This window comes from Nerophis ophidion, linkage group LG07 (assembly GCF_033978795.1).
Source record: "Nerophis ophidion isolate RoL-2023_Sa linkage group LG07, RoL_Noph_v1.0, whole genome shotgun sequence".
Taxonomy (NCBI): Eukaryota; Metazoa; Chordata; class Actinopteri; order Syngnathiformes; family Syngnathidae; genus Nerophis; species Nerophis ophidion.
In genome coordinates, this window is record NC_084617.1 from 42419912 (window position 1) to 42431605 (window position 11694).

The window sequence follows — 11694 nt, forward strand, 5'->3', positions numbered from 1 at the left end:
TGATTGTAATTTGGTGTGAATAACAAAACATACCATAAAATATAGCGATTAATTTTTTTCAGTTTTTCCAGTTATGGGTGGCCAGAAAAAAAACTACATAGATATCCAAGTTAGGGCGTTAACTTTAAGTTATCACGCTGTAGAAGGTCAGTTGATTTCCATGTTACAAAATGGTTTTACATCTTTCTATCTATATGGAATGAATTTTATACTAAAACTTGAATTTAATTTGACTCACGGTTTTTACTAAAAGAAATGAATGGTAAAGAGATTGTTCAATAATTTATGTTTTTAGTTGGGTTTGCAAAAAAGTGTTAATACTGTAAGTATTGTACTTAGTACACACCAGCTGTTTATTTGTAACGTGCATCTTTGTTGTAGTTTTTACTAACAAATTTGAAGGCGCTATGTAAAACTGCTAATGCTAATCAATAGCATGTCAATAGCAAAGCCAATGTATATTAGCATCGAGCTTGTGCATCTTTTGAAAAGTGGAGCCTTTTTACACTTGCAGTACGTCAGAGCTTTTTTTGAGTGACACGCGGTATAAAATGGATGGAGGCTTTGTAAATTGTAGCATTAACAAGGAGGTAGTTTGGTTGAGCCTGCTCTCAGTGCTGCTGGAGTGATCGCCACATGCGGAGGTGCAATCCAGGCACCGTAACATGTCACCGTTGGATTGAACTTGGTGGGACCAGCGGTATTTGGTAGGTGCTCAATAAGTAATGTCTTCGGTAGCCATCCCTATCTCTCATCAATAAAGTGAGGAATCCATGGAGGCCACCAGCAGGGGGCGCTGTGGAGTTGTCTCACATTTGAAAGAAGAACAACACCACCTCAATTATGCAAACTATGACAGCCTCATTTTTCTGGCATGGAAAGAGGAGTTCAGAACATTCAAGCGAGTAAGTTTTTTCTTTGTTTTTTTTTCAGGAAAGCTAGTGAACTGCCCATCCCTGGTTACTTGACCAGCACTTCAGGACTAAGGCTACATGCACCAGTGGGAGTGCATGGAAGGACTGGAAAATCTTAAGTCAGGGGCGTCCAAACTTTGTCCTCCGAGGGCTGCACACTGACAAATGAAAGCATGTGGGGGCCATTTTGAGTATTTTCATTAAAGAAAATATAATATATATTGTAGAATTTCCTTCAGTTTTGGTGAATGTTAAAAGTTCCGGGGACGCAAAAGGGTCTCAGTCATTAAAACAAATAAGTCATAGATTATTATTTTTTTCTTGTTTTCAACACCTAAATATCTATAGATCAACTTCAGATCTCACTGTAGACATAAATGTTTTTTTTCTGTTTTCTGACCTGTCAAACCCCATTCTTTTTTTCAAGGAAAATCATCAAATATGCAATATTTTTCACCAAAAAATGTTCGTAATAGAATATTTGATGTGAAGTAATTGGAGCCTTAAATAGGTCCATAATTCATAACAACTTTGCTTTTTGGTAAATTTTAGTTTTTTTGATCAATGACATTAAAAAAATATCAGTCTAAAGATCTCAGAGACCCAAATGGCCCCCACTCATAACAATGTTTTTAAAAAGTCATAATTCAATATATGATAGATCATACATTGAAGCTCTAGGTTTAAGGTCTAGGTTTAAGGTCCCCAAGGGTCTCAGTCATGAAATTGGTTCAAATAAGTCATATATATGTACAGTATATATATATATTATATTTTTACTTTCATTGCTTAATTAAATCTCTAAATCAACTTCAGATTGATTCTAAGTTTTTAATATCTTTAGAGCACTAACAGTTTTCAAGTAAAACCTCCCGACATGGCAGCTTTGTGTCAACATTACACCTTTTATATTCCACTTTCTAATATTCCGTTTTGTATTTTTTGTCATATTATTTATAAAAGGTGAAAAAATTCTGCTCCAATGGCCCCCGGGCCGCACTTTGAACACCCCTGCTAAGAGACTCCGCCCACATTGAATGACAGTCTTTCTTCATGTTTGGCAGAGGAATCACAACAAAACAAAACAACAACATGCCAGTCCATTCCAAGTCCGTTTTGCTTGCTGCGGTGGTGTTTGGGGGCGGGACTTTGGGGAAAGTTAGGAAACAAAGGGGGGGTGGCACTTTTCAGCAAATATGGAATATAGTCTTGGGGGGTGGGAAGGAGGTCTTTCTTGTCATATTTACTTACAGTTGCAAGATCCAGAGTGTTTGACCTCCAGCATCACCCCCACGGAGCAGGCGGCTTGCTTCATGGCGCACTCGCTGGGGTAGGTGGTGTTGTCGCTGGCGCACACTGCCTCCTCCGTCCGGCTCTCCGGACATGTCTCGTCACACAGCGAGCAGCGTCCTCGACTCATGCGGCCGTCCCACAGACACTTCTTGCCGGCGCTGCACTGGATGTCCTCGCATGACTTGGCCTCTGGGAGGACAGAGCAGAGGATCAGGGGAGATCTTTGATTGGCGGCCAAGCGCAGGATCAAATAACCGCCTGGGGGACTCGAACACATCCTGTTTTGTCAAGCTTTAATTAGATTTTTTTTCACACTCTCTCATGGAGACAAATCCTCCGAGTGCTTTGCTGTTCCCGCACGCTGTCCAATACGGGCAAGCGCTGCCAACATCAGGAAGTAATCAAGTGTGCATGATAAACACCTTCGACAGACACTAGGGGCAGCATTGTGCACAGGATAGACCCCCTCTGCAGCGACTGGCTAACGGAAGGGGTGTGGCCAACCCATGGCAAACATGTTTTGTTTACCTGCCCAAACTTGTTACCCGTTTGGGAAGAGGACACAAATATGATGAGATCATGACTATGCTTTAAAGGGGACGTGTAAACAGAAGAGGTGCTATATACCAGCACACACACACACACACACACACACACACACATATATATATATATATATAGATATATATATATATATATACATAATATACTGATAATCACTGCAGTTAAACAGATAACAAAAATTTGGAAAGACACCACAGCACCAAATATTACATCCTACACAACAGTCCTGACACAGATAGTAGAAATGGAAACAATAACATTTAGGATTAGAGAAAAATGGACATATTTAATACGTTTTATCTAGAATATTTCAGTCATTTATATGTATATATATATATATATATATGTATATATATATATATGTATATATATATATATATATACAAACACACACATATATATATATCCATTTAATACATACATGTACATATATATACATATATGTATATATATATCTACATATATACGTATATATACAGTATATACAGGTATATATAAATATATGTGCATATATATATATATATATATGTAACCACCACACCGTCTCTATTTAAATTGCGAAATGATGAGTATGATAAGCTGTACAATTACAACGAGCATATCTAAGCATAAGAGTAGATAGAAGTGTTTTTGTGTTTTTTAAATTTATTTACAATTTACATATAACTGTTTTCTTTTTGTGCTCCATTATTCAATTGATTGTTTTTTTCTGCATGTATTTTTTTTATTGTACTTTAAAAAAAAAAATTACATTCACTGCAATTATTATTTCTAAGATAAAGGGCAAAGCTGAAAGACAAGATGTTGTGTAATTTTTTGAAAACATTACAACAAATGGGTAATGAACAAACAAAAAACAACTCTGCTCTCGGCATGTTGAATTGCAGTCAATGTTTGGTCACATTACATGAAACCACTACGACTATCATTTTTGAAATATCAGGCTCAACGCGAGGGCCACTCCTAGCTAAATTGGGGCCCAAAGCAGAATTTTACTTTAAGCCCCCACTCACAAAAAAATTCAATATGTAAACTTTTTTTTTAAATCAAACTTGAATATAATTTAAAAACATTTTTTAAACAACAGCTTTAAGTTAAACAGGAGTTGAATTGTTACTGCAGTAAACAAAAATGGAGTAATATCTTAATAGTTATTTTTCATTAGCGTTCTTCCTGATAAAACCCACATATTTATCAGCGTTTGGCACGGTTATTTCATGTTTGGCCCCAAAGCAGGATTTAATTTTGGAAACCTCTAGCCCCTCCATTACATCATTTTAGAATTGTTTTTATTCACTCCACTATTTTTAATCTTTTTTTTTACTCAAACTTTAATTTAATTTGATGAACGTTTTGCACTGAAACTAAATGAATAGGAAATAAATTGATAAATGAATTCATTTTTTTTGTGAAAAATAACAAATTTGACAACCATTTGTATATTTTCTTCAGACGTCCCTGGCCGGGGTTGTCAACAAGCCATCACTAACGCTATGCGCTGCAGTCAACATTTGCCGTTATATTCTCATCAGTGGCAGAGCAGGAAGGGGCTAGGAATACATTGGCGGTTAAATTTGATACGAACATTAATTGATATTTTACATGTGCTTATTCAGGAAAAATGGGGCCCCTGACAGATCACAGGGCCTTACATCACTTCAGAGCTAAGCCTGGTAAATAACGGAGCGTCTTTATTATTTCCCATAACAAAATGTTTCCGGTCACACCATTATTATTTTCCATGTATAGATACATTAGTGCTTCCACTTGTAAGTATTTTGAAATGGGAGCTGGCTCATCGCCATGTTTTTAGTTCCGAGCATCCCCAGGCGAGAATATCACTTGCTAGCATTAGCTTACAGCTAGAAATAGACATCATTTTAGTTTTTCTAAGCGTGAGAAGGATGGAAGTGAGCATGAAGGACAGTGCTGGGAAGAAGTAGTGATGACATTCTTTGAATTAAAGACAGAAATCATCAGGAACATGTTAGGTAGCATGCTGCTAGCTAACACAATGAGGCGGTTGGAGCGTAGAACTGCGAGTCGGCAACATACTGAAGCAGAACAAGCCCGTAACGCCAAACGCGATAAAATATATATTTCATTTATATGAAAATATGGAGAAGCTGCTTACGGAGATTACTTCATAAAACTACAGTACTTTTTTGTGCTACATTCTATGGTGTTGTTTTTCACAGGTGTGTCTGTCCATTTCCGATGGAGTTAGTCCTATATGTTAGAAAAGGTTTGATCTAGCAAAGAACAATGCTAGATATGTAAAACACTCACCTATTTATTATTCCCATCTGGTATGCTGTCTTTAAGTTGAAGTCGAGTGGCATTTTTTTTTTTTTACAACACTTCATTAAATAAAACTCAAGCCGCAGTAAGTTGAATGACGCGGACACTTTTGTTACTGGATACTTTTTAAAGTGCTCCTGCCTTTGTATGTGTAAGTAATATGCTACTTTAATTATTTGATATTTGTTCACATTGACAAATGTATAGTTTTACACTGGTCAATTATTTTTACGCATGTCAAGCTTGTGTGCTATAGTGTGCTTAGCTGTTGTGTAGCTGCTTTAAATGACTTGACTAAAACAGAAGGAAATACCAACCTTGTGTGCTAATCGGAGGACATTTAGACGTTAACTGTCTCAGAATTAGGACTACTTGTATCGAGTTGATATCATCCGATGTTTGTTTTTTGCGGATATCGGACCGATAACAATAACAACCCTACACTGTAAAAAAAAATCCTATTTTTATGGTTAATTTACTCGAAATTTCTACTGTATTTTTCTTATTTTTTTAAATAGGTTATAAAACTATAGAATTGAGGACATTATCTGTAAATAAACAAACCGCCTGTTATTTTAAGTAATATGACAGTAATGACAAACTATGTACATTTCTATTTTTTTTACAGAAAAATACCAAATTAATTATACATGTTTTCTCAAATTACTTTCAAATTCATGTAAGATTACAGTATTTAACTTTCAATAAATATGTAACTTGTTATATAAAAGTCTATGTCCATACTATCAATCTAACAGTGTGTATGTTCTCCCCATGAATGCGTGGGTTCCTTCCGGGTACGCCGGCTTCCTCCCACTTCCAAAAACATGCACCTGGCGATAGGTTGATTGGCAACACAAAATTGGCCCTAGTGTTTGAATGTGAGTGTGAATGTTGTCTGTCTATCTGTGTTGGCCCTGCGATGAGGTGGCGACTTGTCCAGGGTGTACCCCGCCTTCCGCCCGATTGTAGCTGAGATGGGCGCCAGCGCCCCCCGCGACCCCAAAAGGGAATAAGCGGTAGAAATGGATGGATGGATGGATTGATGTGTATTTTTACATTCAAGTCGAAAAATATATGTAGCCTCTTATATAAAGGTATATGCTCATACTAACAATTTAACATTTTTCTCTGTAATATAAAATATGTTGGTGACTGCAAGACATACATGATCAACAGCCAACAGCCACACAGGTCACACTGACGGTGGCCGTACAAACAACTTTGAAACTGTGACAAATATGCGCCACACTGTGTAGCCACACCAAACAAGAATGACAAACACATTTCAGGAGAACATCTTCACCGTAACACAACATAAACACAACAGAATAAATACCCAGAATCCCATGCGTTACAATACACACCCCCACCACCAAACCCCGCCCACCTTAGCCGACGCACGGAGGGGGGCGGTGATGTGTGTGGTAGCGGGGTTGTAGCCCGGAAGAGTCAGCGCTGCATTGGATTCTGGGTATTTGTTATGTTGTGTTACAGTGAGGATGTTACGGTGAAGATGTTCTCCTGAAATGTGTTTATCATTCTTGTTTGATGTGGGTTCACAGTGTGGCGCATATTTGTAACAGTGTTAAAGTTGTTTGTACGGCCACCGTCAGTGTGACCTGTATGGCTGTTGACCAAGTATGTCTTGCAGTCACCATCATATGTCTGTCAAAGCCATACACATCAGGCGTTCAAGTCGGCACGCTGATGGTTGGGTGAATGAGCGATCGCAGTGAGTGACAAAGCGTTGTCACGGTACGACCGTGATACATTTGACTGGGCAAACATCGGGTTAATCCTAGGGGTTAATCCTACGAGACGGTCACCGAAAGTCTCACGGTAAGATCGGTAAGTATGTTGTTAGGGTGGGATAGCCATTCATAGAAGGTCAACCCACTTTGCACCAAGTTCCTGCATCCATTGGCCCCCGGTAAAGTGAATGTGAGACCCCTGATCCTAACAGTTCAGAAAAAATCTGCAAAATAATGTTTTTTTTTTTGTGGAACTGCCAGTATTGTCACTTCATTAAAGGTGGTTGATCGTAATAATTTGGAAAAAACTCTGTAGAATAAAGGTATTTTTCTGCAGGACTGTTTGCATTGTCACTTTATTAAAGGTGGTTACTCTTAATAATTTAGTAAAAATCTGTAAAATTACGATATTTCTCTGCAAAATGTTTCATGAAAATTTCTGTAAATATAATGTTTTTGATCATTATTTGGTTTACAATGTTTTACTTTAATTTTATGGTTTTCGTTTGGCAGCCGTACAGAATTTTTTTTTACAGTGTACGAGTAACTTTTTGGCCTGTAATTGAAAATAAGAGGGGAGTTATTTTAATCAATTGTAAATTACTAACGTAAATTGTCACATTTAGTTATTAAAAATATATATACAGTATATTTCTATTTTAATTACATTTTATGATAAACATGATTAACTCATCGCTGGCATATTTGCAAAATTATTCAAAGATTAGTATTGGTCACAACAACAGGATTGGCAATTTTAGCCCTGAATTGCCCACCGCTATACATTATTCCGCCATTTTTCTCTACTTTTGCTTCTTTTCCTATTTTTCATCAATGTCCTCCTCGGGCCACACACCATGTTTCAACATCCCTGCCGTTTTCTCCTGCTTTTCCATGACAGATTTACTTCCTCCTATCTTTCCATGACGTATCTACACCCTCCTACCTTTCCATGAAGTACCTACTTCCTCCTACCTTTCTATTACGAATCTACTTACTCCTACTTTTCCATGACGGATCTACTTCCTCCCACCTTTCCATGACGTACCTACTTCCTCCTACCGTTCCATGGCGTATCTACTTCCTCCTATTTACCTCCTCCTACCTTTCCATGATGTATCTATTTTCTCCTAGCTACTTCCTTCTATCTACTTCCTCCTGCCGTTCCATGACGTACCTACACCCTCCTACCGTTCCACGACGGAACTACTTCCTCCTACCTTTCCATTACGAATCTACATCCTCCTAAAGTTCAATGACGTATCTATTTCCTCTTATTTACTTCCTCCTACCGTTCCATGATGTATTTACTTCCTCCTAGCTCAGTGGTTCTTAACGAGGGTTCGATCGAGCCCTAGGGGTTCGGTGGAGATCAAAACACACCCGACTCATCGTGTAGATACAAACTTCTCCCTGTTGCCATATTACGGCTACGGCAACAGCTATTTGATTTGCAGATGTGTAATTTGTTGTGAGTTTATGCACTGTCTTAGTTTTGTTTGAACAAGGTGATATTCATGCACGGTTCATTTTGTGCACTAGTAAAAAAAACATGGTAACACTTTAGTATGGGGAACATATTCACCATTAATTTGTTTCTTACTAACATGCAAATTAGTAACATATTGGCTCTTAACTAGTCATTAAGTACTAATTAATGCCTTATTCGGCATATCCTTATTATAACCCTAACCCTGACCCTAACCCTAACCAAATAACTGTAAATTTAGTCTTTATTACTTAGAATATGTTCCCCTAGTGTCCAAATAACTCTAAATTAAGTCTTTGTTACTTAGAATATGTTCCCCATAATAAAGTGTTACCAAAAACATACAACTTTGTCTTGAAATTGAAAAAACAAAAACAAATTTTTCACTAAAGAAGGGTTCGGTGAATGCGCATATGAAACTGGTGAGGTTCGGTACCTCCAACAAGATTAAGAACCACTGTCCTAGCTACTTCCTCCTACCTTTCCATGACGTACCTACTTCCTCCCACTGTTCCACGACGTACCTACTTCCTCCTACCACGACTTATGTATTTCCTTCTATCTACTTCCTCCTACCTTTCTATGACGTATCTACTTCTGCCTTTCCACGACTTATCTACTTCCTCCTATCTACTTTCTCCTGCCTTTCCATGACGTATCTACTTCCTCCTACCTTTCCATTAAACATCTACTTGCTCTCTGACTTGCTCTAACCTCCAAATACATTCATGCATGAGGTCGACTTACTGACGCATCTGCCCTCGTAGGCCACCCCGATGGAGCGGCCCAGCAGGCAGGTGGCGCGCCTCAGGTGGCACGCGCTGGCGTACACGATCCCGTCGTTGCCGCACAGGTACTGCTCGGGTGACGTCACCTCGGGACAAATCCGATTACATGTCACACAATAGGCGTTGTTGGTCTGGTCCACCACGCAGGTGGAGCTGCCGGGGCACCGCACGTCACGGCACGTTTCTGCACGGGGGGCGGGGGGAAACAACTTTAGAAGGTGCATTGGCGTGTGTGCGCGCGTGCACCTACTTTTGCATTTGCCTTGGTACTGCACGTCCAGGTCCGGCTGGGCTTTGCACTTGGCCTTGAGCAAGGCGCACTCGTCCTTGTAGGTCTTGCCGTCCGAGCCGCACACGGGTCCCTTCCACGTGACGTTGGAGCAGTCCGGCGCGCACACGCACCGCGGTTTACTCCTCCGGTTCATCTTGCACCTCTTGCCGGGGCCGCAGTCCACGTTGTCGCACGATTCTGAGGGGATTACACGCAACGTGAGTAAAACGAGGACAACTACAACGGGAGCAATTACGCACGTGACGCGCGGGGAAACGACAAAGAAAATGAGTGCACCTCCACCTTTGCAAGGTATGCAATTGGGGGCTCCACCGTTGAAGATCATCCACCTGAACAAGGTGCTGTTGGGGACGTCCTCCTCCGTCCACGACGTGCCGAGTCTGCCGCTCCTGCAGCACTCCTCCCGGCTCATGCCCGGCATGTAGAGCACCTGGCAGCGGCCGTTCTTGCCCTGCTGCAGCCAGCAGTTGCCCGCTGGAACGAGAAAGCACAGGAAATAACCTCAAAATAACAATAAAACCTCACAGAACGGGGAAAAGGTCCAAAAGAAAGCGTGACAAATGATGGAGCTGCACTAGTCCCATTCAAAAAAAAAATGGACGAAGAAAGTGCATAAAAGTTGTCCCGCGCAAAAAGCACCTGCATGCTTTTCACAGCAAATGAATATTAAAAAGGAATTGTTTTAAAAACGCACCAAAGTTGTGTGCAGAAAGCAATACAAGCGTGCAAAAAAATTGCTGCTTACCTTGAACTTTGTGATGCTCCACGAGGAGGCAGAAGAAGACGAAGAAGAAGAAGCCCGGCCGAAGATGTCTCAGCATCCCAAACATGATGGCGCAGGAGCACAAGTTGCAGAAGTAACGTTCACGTCAAGAAGTGTCCGCGGGAGAACACAGCTTCGTTTTAAGTCTATAAGGGTCTCGGCTTCACTGTCTCTGGTGGGCGGGATCCTGTGGGCGTGGGGAGACTTTTCCCCTTCTTCTCCTCCCCTCTTTTTTTCCCTTTTTTTTTTTTTGTGCAAAGTTTTTCACTCGCAGTCAGGTGACAACTTTCTCCCCGCACAAAAATAAGATCTTTGGACTATAAAAGATGTCACTCACGTGCTTCCGGGTGGTCTTTGTTGTCCGGCAGACAAAAGTGTCAATCTCGGGTCATGTGGCAGCGCGGGGGCTGCGCGCGCGCACTCTCTTCTAATATTAGCGCAGACAGTTGTTTAGTTTCTCTCCGGGTCAAGCTGTTTTAAATATCAGCAAACCTGTTTCCCCAGCCGGGTGTTGCGTTTCACGCGTACGCGCACGCACAAACACACGCACACGCGCACGCAGCAGTGTGTGCGCGTATCTTTCAGAAGTCCTTGTGCGACCTCTTCCGTGCGCAAGTTTTTGTTCCCGAGCAGACGCGGCCAGGAAGGTGATTATTATGCTTGCAAACAACCGGCGGTGCGGTAATCCGCGCTCCTCCCGGTGATCCCGTCTTCTTTCACACCGCGTCCTGTCAAGACGCACACGCACGCACGCACGAGCACTTCTGCTGGCAGCATCAGCACCATTCGTATGATTGTCAAGCATATGCATTCATAAAAAAGCAAAAAGTCACAGAAATCTTTTTGAAATTTTTTTTGTTACACAGAACACACAATATATTGTCAAATATCGTGCATTTAAAAAAAATACGATTAAAAAAACAGTGGTATTGTTTTTACATTTGCAGTAATAACCTGCAAAAACTGGGAAATAAGGTGGATTATAACTGTAAAAAAACAAAAGACAAAAAAACACTAGCTCCTAAGTCAGCGAAATTCTACCATAAAAATTGATTGTTAACGTTTTCATATTTACATTGTAAAAAAAAAATAAAAAAAAAACATTGTACATTTTACTTTTAAAAAAAAGTGGCAGCTCAGCCACTGCAATGTTATAACAGTGGTATCATTTTTACATTTACAGTGACAAGCTGTAAAACAAATAAAATACAAAATAAAACAAACAAAACAGATTCTACGTTACAAAAGAAAGAAACAAACAAAAAAAATTGTTCAGTGTAATACCAATGTGACCATTTTCCCATTTACAGTAATACACTGAAAAAAACCGTCAAATATTTTATTGTAAAAAAAAAAAGTCAGCCCAATCACCAAAATGTTACGTAAAAATAACAGCGATATAGATTTTACATTTAATGAACTGTAAAATAAATACATAAATAAATAAATAAATAAATAAAACGTAGACTCCACGGTAAAAAAGGAAAAAATAACTAAACACTAGCTGGTAAGTCTGCAAAAGTCTACCTTAAAAAT

General features: G+C 39.8%; 1 protein-coding gene across 5 annotated transcripts in view; it reads right to left on the reverse strand.

Moving 5' to 3' along the window:
* fsta (follistatin a) overlaps positions 1–10538 on the reverse strand; it is a 15667-nt gene extending 5129 nt beyond the window's left edge. The window contains exons 1-5 of one of the 5 annotated variants that reach the window (XM_061906187.1): positions 10141–10515; positions 9672–9869; positions 9354–9572; positions 9063–9287; positions 2166–2396 (exon numbers count right to left, since the gene is read on the reverse strand). In XM_061906187.1, coding sequence (XP_061762171.1) covers positions 2166–2396; positions 9063–9287; positions 9354–9572; positions 9672–9869; positions 10141–10225 — 958 coding nt within the window. In that variant the 5' untranslated portion in view covers positions 10226–10515. Of the gene's footprint in view, positions 1–2165; positions 2397–9062; positions 9573–9671; positions 9870–10140 lie in introns of all 5 variants that reach the window. The other 4 variants (XM_061906185.1, XM_061906186.1, XM_061906184.1 and 1 more) reach the window with 4 other exon arrangements.
* Positions 10539–11694: the final 1156 nt, after the last annotated feature.